This window comes from Scleropages formosus, chromosome 6 (assembly GCF_900964775.1).
Source record: "Scleropages formosus chromosome 6, fSclFor1.1, whole genome shotgun sequence".
Lineage (NCBI taxonomy): Eukaryota > Metazoa > Chordata > Actinopteri > Osteoglossiformes > Osteoglossidae > Scleropages > Scleropages formosus.
In genome coordinates, this window is record NC_041811.1 from 21,365,161 (window position 1) to 21,379,508 (window position 14,348).

The 14,348-nt window shown below is 39.2% G+C and overlaps 1 protein-coding gene across 1 annotated transcript in view; it reads left to right on the plus strand.

Annotated features, from left to right (window-relative positions):
- unc5da (unc-5 netrin receptor Da) overlaps nt 1-14,348 on the plus strand; it is a 119,485-nt gene that overhangs the window by 87,916 nt on the left and 17,221 nt on the right. The window contains exons 7-11 of the mRNA XM_018736713.2: nt 568-732; nt 1,445-1,477; nt 3,138-3,323; nt 11,422-11,772; nt 13,643-13,724. Coding sequence (XP_018592229.1) covers nt 568-732; nt 1,445-1,477; nt 3,138-3,323; nt 11,422-11,772; nt 13,643-13,724 — 817 coding nt within the window. The remainder of the gene's footprint in view (nt 1-567; nt 733-1,444; nt 1,478-3,137; nt 3,324-11,421; nt 11,773-13,642; nt 13,725-14,348) is intronic.

Consider the following 14,348-nt stretch of genomic DNA (forward strand, 5'->3'; position numbering starts at 1 on the left):
TTCAGCAACATAATCTACATCCAAGTCACTTTTCAAAGGACTGAATTTGCTGCAATGTGTAAACATGTAATTTGCATTTAGATTAGGAGGAAAGGAACCTTAAAAGGCTTTGGAGTTATTAGGGTGCAGGCTGGATAGAACAAGAGAAAAGTCAAATCGTACTTTTTTCAATAGCTTGTACAGAAAAGATCATTTCTTTGTAAATGCTGAAAAGGAAGAAGGTCTTGCATGGGTCATGTGGCTATGTGTATTTGAACTGGTTCACTGTAACAAAACATGCTTATCCCTTGATGAACTATAAAATGCATATGTAAATTATGACAAGTAATACCTCACCAGCCACATATACAGACTTTAATATCTGTGGAGAGGTTACACATAAAGTGTATACAGTGTTCTTCAGGTATGCCTCTGGGCAGCTTTCTAAACCCTGGCAGATAAATGCATGGATGGCCTCACGTACAACCAGGTCATGTTCTACAATGCATGGCATTCCCGCCTAAGAGGAAAACACATTCTGGAATCTGGAAAGCAGCCGACTAAGCCTCTCTAACTTGTGTTCCACAGTGGACGGTGGTTGGGAAACATGGACCGAGTGGGCGTCCTGCAGCTCGGAGTGTGAGAGGCAGCGAAGCAGAGAGTGCACTGCCCCAACGCCCAAGCATGGGGGCAAGGTGTGCGACGGGCCTGCCCAGCACACAGAGAACTGCACAGGGGGGCTGTGCACCCAAAGTGAGTCACCTTTACCTTCATCATTGCTGTCATCAATACTACCTTTATTTTTATCATCATCATCATCATATTGTAATGCTGAGATCCATATCTGTATCATAGAATGGTTAAGGAACTGACCAAGAAGTTGGAGGTTCCCACAAGGAACTTTTGAGCATGGTAAAACACAGTGTTGAACCCAAACCTAGGACACTACCTCAGAAATATGAGCAGTCTGCTGGTTTCACTGAATTTACATAATGTAGTAAAAAAAAATGAACAAACAAATTATGATAACTTAATACAATTAAGAAACATAGATAAGCATATAAATAAATTCGGACCTACATGAAAACGCACAGGAAAAAAATTATACTCGGCTGAAAAGGATGAAATAAGGCGAGAGAAAATGATAAGTGGTGTTCAGATGTTAAAACGAAAGTACTTTGACAGAAAGTTTAGTCATTTACTAAAGTGGAATTATTTGCTCTGGGTCATTCCAATGCATTATTCCATTGTTCGTCTGCAGTTCTTTTTCCCAAAGGAAAGAGCCGACAATGTGGAAGTCTTTTGCAAAATGCCAGATAATAACTCTACAGATTATATCACTGCTGTATCAGTCTATGCTGTCTAATACTTTGACATTTTTTTGCACACCATTATATAAAACTTTTAGGGCTGTAATGTATCAGCATAAATTGTAACCTCTTTGTGTGTGACTCTGCCTTTGCAGATCGAAAGCTGCTGCATGATGTGAAGCCTCAGAGTGAGTTCTTGAGCTTTGCTGGCATTTGCCAGGTTCCCTGCCTTATTAACAAACATGTGCTCCATGCAAATCATGTACCCCAGTTAATTTGAGAGCTCTAATGTACTTAATTTCATCAGGCATGCTGTGATGTAGGGCTGAAGGGAGCTTGTATCACTCTGATAGGGATATTTCCCAAAAGCATCTTTAGATTGTCATTTCAGAGCGTCATAATCATCGTCAATACACCAGGTTTAGCGAATACAATAAAATTTGTCAGTGGACTTAACTTTCTACATACCAGTCAAACTCCTTTGCTTTTGATGGCACTCCAGAGTGTTACTTAACGTTGCCGAGCAACTGCATGTTCTTCACCATAAATGCAAGAACGGTCTTCAGGAACAGTCTTTCCCTACCCATGAAATGATTTCTTCTTTTTGATCCTTTATTCATTTGAATATTGCTACATATCAAAATATCATCCAGGGAGAAGTTATAAATAGTCAGCAAAATCAAGGGCACTGAAAATCTCTTTAGTGGCAGTGCCGCCAGGATCCCAGTGCAACGTTCAATTGCAGAAAGCAATTTGTAAATTTAATGGTGTTCACCAAGTTGGAGGAAAACACAATAACAATAGAAATTTACTTTATATTTTTTCTTCTAGAGCTTTGGAACTTCAGAGAGATACTTTTGTATTGTACCTTCCCTGGTATAATACAATGTTTTCTCCAACATCTGGCTTGCCTTTCATGACTACACACACGTTTTTATAAACTGCTGTTGCAGCACTATTAAAATAAAGCAAGATAACTGGTATTAGGTTGCTTTAATGCATGGCAATGTATTCATCACACTAAAATTTCCTGATGACTTATGGTCCCAGTTTACCTCATCTAATCTGAATGGATTGTATAGTATATTATCAATCTAATCAAAGTGAATTCCACTTTATGGATCCCATAAGCTCACTTTGCCATTCACATGACAGCATCTAAGTTTGCAGTCTAACCTCCCTACAGTATTTTTGAGCTCTTCTGTTTGCAGGAGGAATAACTTTTTTGGAAGTAAATGTGTGCTGTATTGTAAGAAAATTAATTGAGTGTAATTATTGCTAATGAGCTAATTTTATGAATTTTCTGTTACCATAATACCCTGCTCCCCATGAAATTCAAGTGCCTTTTAATGCCCGGTCTTTACAGCTTACAAATGATTGTCAGGTGCAGCATCAATTACAGTCAGTTTAATTTGGAGAGAATCCATTAGTTTAACATACTCCAGTAATGAATGTGAGTCTCAGTTAATCTAGAATTGCAAAACATTCAAAAACACAAACTACCCCCAAGTATCCAGGGAGCTATATTAACTGTGAAACTGTTACTATATTATACTATATATACACTAAATTTATGGTCAATGGATCCATTGGGGCAGCTGTGAGCATATAGGAAACAGGGACTTGTCATTTACCTTCTTTAATTTACTAATGTGTCAGTCAGAGCATGCTACCTCACATGCATCTAGGAATTAATTATTTGTACCAGGAATTGCACAAATTACCTGTTTGCATTAGATAGTTCCTCGTTAGTAAAATTCCAAAATCCCTCTACAATATGCTTATAAAGCTCTATAAACTCTACATTGAACCAAGAACAAACCCTCTAACCCTTCTCCTTTGCTTTAGATGTGGAAGGCACCAACGACGTGGCCCTCTACTCTGGCCTAGCAGCTGGAGTAATCGCAGTTACCATTCTTGTGGTAGCAGTCATGCTCTATAGGAAGAACCAAAGCGAGTACGGTGTGGACGTCATCGATTCATCAGCCCTTACGGGTGGCTTCCAGTCCCTTAACTTCAAGACCACAAGACAAGGTGAGGGCAACTAATTAAAAGAGTTGGATGTTGTACACAATGAATAACTGGAAATAATCTTTAAACAATTTAAATAAATTCTGGTAAAAACAGAGAACAAAGAAAATTATAATAGTTACTATAGTTTTTAATTTTAATTAATAACAATTAAAAAAATAGATAATACCAATACCAGAATAATCCATGTAAAATATGTACTGTCCCAGTATTTTTTTATTTCTGACTTTATGTTACTGTTTTGCGTTTCAGTGAAAATGACACGTTCTGGTGATTGTCATTTGTCAAACATTAACATGTTTATTTATAAATGAATATAAATGTATATGTACATTGTAAGGGAATTGAAGGTTAGCCTCCATGTTGATAATTTCTTTTCAATGTCAGCATTTAAAGTATGACACAGTGATTCAAGTTTCAGTAGCTAGCAAGGTAACAAGGTAATGACAGCCGGCGTGGAGAGTAATACTATGAAGTCCCTTTGGGCTGCACCTCAGTAGGATAAATCAAGGCTGGTACAAAAGGATCTTTCATTTCCAAGGCCTGGGAAGTTAATATTACATTGTTTCACCCCTGATAGATAGACCTTCCCAATCAGACTACGTAAACCCGAAATTTTCTTTCCACCCGTTTCAAGAACAAGAAAAGTTAATACAAGCTGAGTGTTTGTTCTGCATATATATGCAGTAGCCTAGTGCAGTAATTTAACTATATCACCTACAAGAAATATGACTGCCAAATACATCTGCAAAAAAACATGCAGAATGACTGTTCTGAATTTTATAAAGTGGGACTATGCTCGCAGATGTACAGCTTGGAATATCCATTTTTTAAACACGGTTCCAAATGATCGGTCAGCAGCTGAAGTCCCACCAAATGTTAGAAATCAGGCCTTGCTTGCAAATTAGATGAACTTTTTTTTTTTTTTTTTTAGTACTAGTGTTGCTGTTCTGAGTTGAGCTCATATTTTATGGTTAGCGATACTTTAAGCATCTATAGTCATACACACAATTAGTTTTTACATACACAAGAAATTTGTAAACTACTTGAGTAAAATATAAAAAAGTATCAGTTCAAAAATCTACTGAAACGCTGAAGCTGTTCTATTTCAAATGAAGTGTTTTAATTTTATGAACCATTAAGAATGTTAACAGTTAAAATATACGGTTTAAAGTCATATTTTCATTAAATTATATCTGCTGTGCAAATAAAACTAGATATTGTCAATTGGAATAATCACACACACCATCTGAACCGCTTGTCCTATATGGGGTCGTGGGGAGCCAGAGCCTAACCTGGCAACATAGGGCGCAAGGCTGGAGGGGAAGGGGACACAGCCAAGACAGGACGCCAGTCTGTCGCAAGGCACCCTAAGCAGGACTTGAACCCCAGACCCACCAGAGAGCAGGGTAGGGTAGGGTCCAACCCACTGCACCACCTCACCACTGTCCCCCTTCGGAATAATCAAATAAATAAAATACAAATTTAAAAACAAAAATACAACCTTTGTCTAAGGTGATTTACAGGTTTAGGTTTATATACTTAGCTACTTACAGTGATTATAGTCTACACATTTATACAGGAGGATAACTTTAAACGGGGCAATTTGCAGTAAGTACCTTGATCAAGGTACTGCAGCAGGAGGTGGGATTCAAACACATGTCCTTTGATTGCAAGGTGACAGCTCTAACTACAACGCTACCTGCGGCCGCAAATGAGGTTATTTCTTAAATTTCTTCTTTCAGCCAACATTTTAGCTGGAAAGGGCATAAGGTATAATATCAAATTGTGTCATATTCTACTGATTTTCTTAGAAAGCAAACACGGTGTTACCTATTTAGTGAACAGTTATCAAGCTGGCCACACAACAAGAGAAGAGCAACACCATTTTTATTTTTTTTTTTTACGGTGGATGTGGAGTGCATGTACAGCAAGACTGATCGTCCTCAGCAGAAAAAGACACGTGAAGTTTAGGCTGATATGTAGCCAGTACACCTTTTAGGGCTGAAGACCCACACATAACCACACTGCCTTTGCAATCTTTCTAGAGCTGAGTTCTAAAATAAATGCATAATCATAACTTTTCAGTAGTTCCCATTTATTGATTTAGCATTTACCTTTCACCAAAGCAACATTCAAAAATTATTATGCAGTATTTAGCTGAAACTTTTATCCAAGGTGACTTACAGTGTTAGATTTGCTACACTGAACTCCCTGCAATCATTCACTCATGTATACAGCAAAACAAAATAACACACTGTCACTCTGCATGAAATTCAGAGCCATCAGTTTGTCTAAAGCCAGTCTTTTGGACTGCGGAAGGAAACACACACGAACAACATGAGAACTTCACGCAGACTGAATGATAGTAGAACCTGCATCCATTTGCCAATTCCAGGCATATTGAGACACCCTGGACATACTGCTCCTCCTCACATCAGTTCTTCTGATGAATTATTTATTTAAATAATATGAGTTCCAGCATTTTAACTTGAAATCATTTCAAACACTTTACAATTTTTTACGCTACACATTACACAATTTTTTACAGTTTAGTAAAACACAAAAAGCCATTTCTGTCACCACAGTCCATATGCTTAACTAGTAAATCAGCAGTGATTTCCTCAATAACTCAAATTTAGAACAATTTAGACAAGCTCATAGAAACAATTAAACATATAAATACATATTTCTGTGTTTTACTAGATTCTGAGTTTATATGAATTTATTTGATATGTGATATATAAATGTTTATTTGTATCAACACAGGATAAAGGTACAAATACAGACAGGTATTTTATATACTGTATAAAAGTACATATATGTACTTTGTGTGTTTGTGGAACCTCTGAAGGGCTCAAAGAACGGGCAAAGGCAGCGGGGAATAATTTGTCCGAAATAACAAAGGAAATGAAACCTCAGCAGAAACTGAAAGAGACAGAAAGTGTGTAGTCTGGTATGTTCATGTAACTGTCTGCCTCCTCCCCAGAAGAAGCTGTCAAAGGGATGTTTTTACGGAGATGCTCATGTCAGTCAAAAGCACCATTAAGGAGACAGCAAAGGTTAGCAAGTGCCTTGAGAGTCCAAGATTGACTTCAGTCATTTAGTTCTCTGTCTCCTTTGGTAAAATGTATTGTTTTTCTTTTTTGATTAACCTAGTATATAATATTCTGCTTTATCTTTGTGTTACATTCCTCCATGAAGGACCAGTAGTGCACTTGATCCACTAATAACTTAGCCTGCAGCTGGTCTATCTACGTAATTAGATCTTGTTCCTCTTCTGGTTTGACATTTACTTTATTCTGGAGAAAATTATGTCCATCTATGTCTCATTTTAAATTGGAAAAGGGAAGTCTATGTGCTTCAAAAAACTCTGTTTTGAGTAAGGAAGTAAGGGCTGCTTTAACTGTTGCACAGCATCCTGATTGAGAGATCAGTGTTGATCTTGGTTTAACAGTGCATATGTAAATTAATAATAAAAATATTACTTATTCAACAACATGCAAATATTAAAAGCAAATAAATGTTTTATCTCTCCAGATTTTATGTTAGCTGCTCTAGCTTCCCTTTTATTATCATAATTCTGATGATAAGCATCTCCAATGCTTTTACTCAACCTGCCACAATTGGACTAATTTTTACATGTGGATTTTAGAGCCCTTCTGGAACTTCAGTCATCAATCTTCAAGGTACATGGGGACAGCTGGTTACTTAGTGGTGAGAGCTGCTGCCTTTGGATCCAAAAGTTGTAGGTTCAAGCTTCACCCACAGCTGTAGTACCCTTGAGCAATGTACTCCAGTAAAGTTGTCCAGCTATATAAATGGGTAAACAATTGTAACCTCAACACTGTATGTTGCTTTGGAGAAAAGCATCAGACAAATGTAAATGCTTTTATCTAAACTAGTTGCTGTTGCTGTCCCTCTGTACTCATTATAGGAATCCCTTTGTGTGTCTGAACTGAGGAACTCCTTTAGGTCATTAGGGCATTCTGAAACAAAGCCATAAGGAACATGGCCTTTAAAAAATCACCCTTTAGCTTTGGCTTCTTACTGACTGCACTTGACCTTTTTCCTTTCCCCATTTGTTCGCCAACCTCAGCAATGGACCTACACTTGCAGCACTTAAATTTTCTTGTTGCATGAATTTCATGATTATGGGGACTTTTGACATTTTATCTGAACTATATCAATCACTGGCGCCTGTGTATAGAGGACCCATAGTTGAACGCATACCACTAGTTTAATTTTCCTCTGTAGTACTGGACAGAAACCTCTACCTACCATGATCACTGTATCCTTGAATGAATAGTTTCATACTGTTGTGTTTATGCGAGAGGTGTTAAACATTGTTAGGTTGAAAATCTTTAGTGTTTAATTATTTTTTTCACCATACCTGCATGGTGTGACTTTACCCAGTATGAACTGTGATCGCAGGTGCCTATATCTTGAGAAAATATTTTTAACTCTGTTAAATTGACTTTTTGTTATTGAAGGAGCACCTGTAGTACTGAGAACATCAAGACGGAGGGTTAGTATATTTCGCCTGAAAAATGAGTAATGAAATGGTCATCTTGTCAATTCAACTAAACTATCATTATCAATAAGGGATGTATGGTTGAAGAAGGTTATTGGGAAATAAGGCCAAATAAATAAGATTAAAATAAGGTTTATTGTTAATATACTGAGTTTTAAGCTTCAGTTGTAATGAAGTACAGTAAATATCTATGAGCAAAATTTACTTTTGTTTTCTCTGAGTGGTATGTTGCTTTGGAGAAAATGTAATGTACAGTGAGACTGTACATTAATGTAACATAAACTCCCTACAGTTATCCACCTATTTATACAGAAGTCCAATGTAGCACACTTATCCTCTCTCTTTCTCTCTCTCTTTCTCTCTCCCTCTCACACACACACACACACACACACACACACACACACACAAACACAGACTCTGGGTAATTTAGAAGCCCCAGTTTATCTGAAACACATTTCTTTGAATTGAGGGGAGTGAAACTAGAGGGCTTGTAGGAAATCCAGACAAACACAGGGAAAATATGCAAACCCCAGAGCCCCTCCACCCCCCATAGCTAGTGTCTCTACAACAACATGAGAGAGAGGTATTTATGTTTTTGATACTGGTTTATAACAAACCATACCTTAAAACTGGATTCATAATTGGCATTTCTCCAGCTACTAGATCCAATGCCCTCCTTTGAATTAACCAAGAAATATCTCATTTCTAACTCTTGTACAATGGAGTGGGACAAGTTGTAATAGGTGCATTTCTGTCTATATGGGACACACTTTTCCACCTCCCAAGAGGAAACACAGATTCAAATCTTCCTTATGTTCAATGTTACTCTTTGACACCCACAGTGACTCAGGAACAGATAGACATGGGCTGAGTGCTAGTGCCAGTTTTTGTTGCAAATGATGACATTATTTACGAAGGCATGCTTATAGGTAAAGTGAAATTTTAAAGATGTGATTTACCAGTCACCAACATTATGTGAAAATTAGTCTGCAACCATCTAACTAACGAACTGATTTAATCCAGAAACACGAGACCTCTTTGGATTGTAGCGATAAGGCTATTTTTCAATAGCCTTTGGTTAAACTTCTGATAAATAAAATTGAATGAAAATATCAACACGAAAGCCATAATAACGTGGAAGTAATGACACCGGCTTTTCAGTATGTTCAAGGTCTGTCGTGCTCACACATTCTTGTTCATTCTGACATGTTCAAGGGCAAAGCAAATCGATTAATTAGACATGATGATAAGCTGAAAATGTTCAGGTTTGTGCAGTCAGGTGCCTTAGCTACAGAAACACAACAAATGTGCATGTTTTCCGTGCTTGCTTAAAAGAAACTCTCAACATCTATTTTTGTCCAGAAGAATATAGTTTTTTTCATGGAAAGTCCTCCAAGGAATTGTAGAACATTTGTTATTTTAGTTCATGTGTAAATGTGTATAAATATGCAGATATACAAAAATAATTAATACAAGATAAAAGTGAAAATCTTTAATTTCACGAGGGCACATCTTTAGATGAGATTGTCCCTGTCTTAATTAAAACGCCCTAAATTACAGAAAAATCCTTTCCAATACTTTATAAAAGGGAAAGCAGTGGTATCTCGTGCCATGTAATTGCTTCACTCTGGCTTTCCCTGGCTGTGTAAGAAACTGATAAAGGAGATTACAGCAAATCATCTGGTCAGTCTACCCAAGCTTCATCAAAGGATGCTCCTTGTGTCAGCTCAAGAGTCTTATTGGCTCAAATTAAGCTTTAAGTCTACTTCTTTTCTAATTGATGTTGAGCACAGTGGCTGCCAAACTGTTTTTTGAGTAAACTGCCATCACAAAGCAGAACAGTGGCACAGTAGGCAGCTTGGATGCCTCATAGCACCTGGACTGTGCACTTGGGCATAGGTTCAATGCCTGTTCAGTCTGTATAAGTGTTTGCATGCTCTAAATTGCTCATAGTGTATGAATGTGTATACGGCTAACCTGTGATGGATTGGGATTCCACCCAAGGTGTAAAAGAAAAGTCTTGACATTTGTTATGTATACATAACAAATAACATACGTACACAGTCCGGAGACAATTGCTTTTGTGCTGATTCCTACCCTTTGTGTCCATTTTAGGAACTGCACCTGGGCCCATGACAAGCAATACTTCTCCCCACATGCTATTGCTTCTCTTTTTTATGGCTTTATGCATTTCACAAGCTTCTGGTGTGTCAAAATAATCCTGTTGGTTGGAAGAACTAACCCCTGCTGTCTATTTAAACTCCTTGTCCAGACCAACCCTGGGGGAGCCTCCTCATGTGCATGCATTGTCTGTTCTCCTGAAAACACTTGTTAAATTGCTATTGACCACACCCTTGCCTTGTCTGAAAACACTTTGACAGAGGTGTACCATGCCCAACCTATTACTCTGTTATGCTTCAGACTCCGGATTTTTGTCACATGCATATATATATGTGTATATATATATGTGCAATTCAGATTATATGAAATGTTTAAGACAAGTATAGAAAGAATGCTTTCAGCAGTCCTTGTCACAGTTAGTTTGCCATAAAACATGGTATGTTTCTCCTCCATTAATTAAAATCTGATGCATTTTAATTCCCCTACTCCAGAAGTGATGACAGGGTCAGTTTTCATACTATATGTCAAGGGACATTGTCCTTAATTTAACAATGCATAAAAAAATGAGGCCCATAAACTTCGAACACCTACTTGATCGACAAAATGCAACTTGAATCAAATTATTACACTCAGAGCAAAGTAAGAGAAGGTAATGTGTTCATTTACGTTATTATTTAGTCTAAGCATGTCTTACTTAGTGTGTGAACAAAATGCTTTGGGATTACAACTGAAACCCCCCACTAATTAACAGTCTTCTCTCAGACAAAGCACCGTGAGCCACCCGGTGACAGCATGTGCCAGGTGACAGTTACGCAGACGGTGTCCAACAGCACCAGCAGTCTCTTGTGAGAGGCATCTCAGGGTCTGGCTGTTGAGCCTCAACCGACAGGCACAGTGTGTGCCTCTGGTGCAGGATGTCAGAACTAGCGCCCAGCTGGGCCGCCGTAGGAAACATGTTCCCAGAGTTCATTGAAGCCCTGGCAGGAGCTGAAGGACCCAGCTCTTTATTTACATGTGCATTTTTTATCCCTTCTGCCACAGCGCTCACAGAACAGGACGCTCTTGTCTTCTCAGCACCGAATTCTTTTCATGTCTGTTAAATGATTTCAAGGACACTGAAGTTAATTTTCGCCATTAAAAACAGTACAAAATCAAACACAATTGTCTTCGTTCTGGTCATTCAAGAACAGAAATCGCTTCTGCTTCTCTGTTTTTTCATTTATATTTCCATTTTTTTTGTTTTTAATTTCTTATTCATCCGGAGAATTTGTTTTAAAATTCTCTTATATCAAGCTGAAGTTACATGTTCTCCGAGTTTCATTATGAAGTTGTTACTAGGGTTTCCCGGATTTCATATAAACTCTTTGTGTCTTTTAGGTATACTAATGTTGCAGCTCTTGTGAGTAAGGTGTTGAGTTCTTTTTCTGTATGTCATCTTTCCTCCAGGAAACCCTCTTCTCATGAATCCTTCCATGCAGCCAGATCTCACAGTGGGACGCGCCTACAGCAGTCCTATGTGTTTCCGGGACTCGGTGGACAAGGACTCCTCCCTCTTCGACCCCTTACCAGATATCAAGGTCAAAGTTCCAAGTTCCTTCATTGTGTCGCTGGGGGTGACAGATCGGGCAGAGTACCACGTCAAAGGCTACACAGACACCTTCCCAAGAGGGCTGAACCCAGAATACAGAACAGTGGAGAGGTGTGATATGAGTCTGCTTGTCCCCAGCGCTTATTCTCAGCTGAAGACTTCGGGTGTGTTTGGGCATTTGGGTGGACGCCTGGTGATGCCAAACTCAGGTGAGCTCATAGAAAGGTGCCGCGCTCCTGCAGTAATCCTTCCTTTCATCTTCACTTACAGATCAGGCTAATCTTTGCAAGGTGTTGCATTGCACAGTTTCCAACTGGCTTAGCCAGTATAGATGATTTTTCAGAAACCCAGGTGCCATCCTGGAGTTACACAAATCGATCTTACCTGGCTGCAGCTTTCTCCAGACCTGTCCTTTTTGTAGCATTTTACTACAGTGCAGCGATCATTTTGTACGTGTGTATAAACTTAAAATATTCGCCCTACATTAATACTGAAAACGAAGCCATCCATCCATCATCTATAACCGCTTGCCCCAAGCGGGGTCGCAGCCTACCCAGCAACACAGGGCACAAGGGGAAGGTATCACACCCAGGATGGGAAACCAGTCCATCGCAAGGCATCCCAAGCAGGGCTCAAACCCCAGACCCACCACACAGCAGGCACCAGCCAAACCCACCATGCCACCACACTCCCTTAAAGATATAGCCTAAGTCAAAGAAGTGTTGATTTGTTGATGATTATGTTTTAATGTTCACAGCATTCCAAAGTAATGTTTATTATTAGCACAAGAATGATGCTGATTTGCCACCCTCAACCCCTCTAGTTCACTTGGACCTGACACTATGACGTGCTCTGTCTCTTTGATGAGATGTCAATTTCGATATTGTATCAGGGCTGTTAAAAAGCAACTTCAAATAGGCTTGTTAAGTGCTCTGCTGCCGCAGTGGTTGACATCAGCGTTCAAAGAGAAGTTCAGCAGGAGTCACCTTCTCCACAACCTCATGAAAGAGTCTGACCTCATGTTCAAAAGTTCAGAGAGACAGCCTTCCCCGGGCTGGATGACAGGCAGACTGCCGCAGGCGGCCCCCACACTGCCGTCCGCCTACCCTTTTCCCCCTAAGTGAAGAAATACTAGTCTCGCGTCTGCTTTGCTGACCTGCTGACGTGGGCAATTTTCCAGCCAGACCGAGGGACCTGGAACCATCATGTCAGCCAATATGTGAGCTCAGCGTGTAAAAAGGGCAGCCTGGACCCTGGAGCCCAGCCTTGCCCCACCCTAGTGGCTCTGTCCTTGTCAACTTTTTCCAGTCAGTGGCTGACAAAGCTGGATGAGAATGGAACCTGAAGCAGCTGTGCATAATTACTTGTGTCAGTATTCTCCCTTGGGTCCCTAGATGAAATGCTCCCCCCTCTCACAGGCACATACAAACACACACAAATACATATCCCATGTTACCTGGTGGCACTTTTATCAGCTGGCAGACTGGAACCGCACACAGGAGAATACTTGTTCGGGGCCCCATCGCAACCAGTACTGCGGAGATTATTTAAGACCTCCTGTGAGCTGATCACTCCATCGTCTCCTATAAAATTGGCAGACATGGGAGCAGGTGTTTTATTTCTTGTTTTGAAAATGAAAGCTAACTGGTAGACAGGCGAGCTGAAACCTTCAGAACACAAATAATGCACTCCAGAATTTATGTCTTCTGGAAGCACTACCAGTAGGGAATTTTCTACAGCAGCTGTTAGTATCTAATCCTCCTGTACCTCTACATTTGCTGTGCTTGATTATGTGTAAATATTCAGGATTGTACATTATTATAAACACCAGTGAAATGATAAAGATTTTACAAAGACTGGATTCTGAACATGAGCGATTTTCTATTCTTTTTTTTTTTTTTATTTTCCTTATGTGACAGTCTATCTGTATGATTGTTGTTTATGAAATCCTCAGTACATTTTTTCTAAGTAAAATGCCTGTAGCAATATCACTGAAATGGTCATTCTGTTAAACGGCAGTGCCATGACAACCCAGCAAGATATATTCTTACCCAAAATCTCCTGTGTGCTTCTCCTCAGGAGTCAGCCTGCTGGTTCCCCATGGGGCGATTGCTGAAGAGACAACGTGGGAGATGTACATTGTCATCAATCAGGAGTCCAGGTGAGGAGTACTTCCTGGGGCCCTTTAGAGTTCAGGGAGGGTGTTCAGGGTGAAAAATGAGAAAATGGAAAAATAAAAAAGAAACATAAAGAAGAACAGTGAATTTTTAAATCAGGACATAGTCACTCGCTATACTTTATAGCTGGGCAAAGAGTGAGAGACCACAAAGTTGAATGTCTGCTTTGATTGTTGTGTGGATTAGTGTCTTGTCCACCCTGCTATGGACTATGTGATGTGGAACAGTAAGAAAGCCATTTTCCGAGTGTTTCTGCAGCTCCAACATTGGTTGGTAGCTTGTCACGCTGCGGTAGTACAGTGATCCAGTGGCTGTGTCAGTGAAAGCACTATATGTATCAAGGGCTCTGATAAATTTTACAGGTTACATTTTATAAAGTTTCTCTGCTTGGGTGTCTGTAATGTGATTTCTGACCAGTACAAAATCCTCATATCAGTTTAAAACTTAAAAGTTTTATGTTCATTTATCTCTGAAAGTCAGTGGTGCAGTCTAATACTGATTTTTTTTTTTTTTTTTTTTTGTGCTATGCACTCAGAGAAACAGTTACAGATATTATTTTCCTAAATTAAAAACTTAGGCAAGGGTGCAGTAGAAACATACTTTTAGAA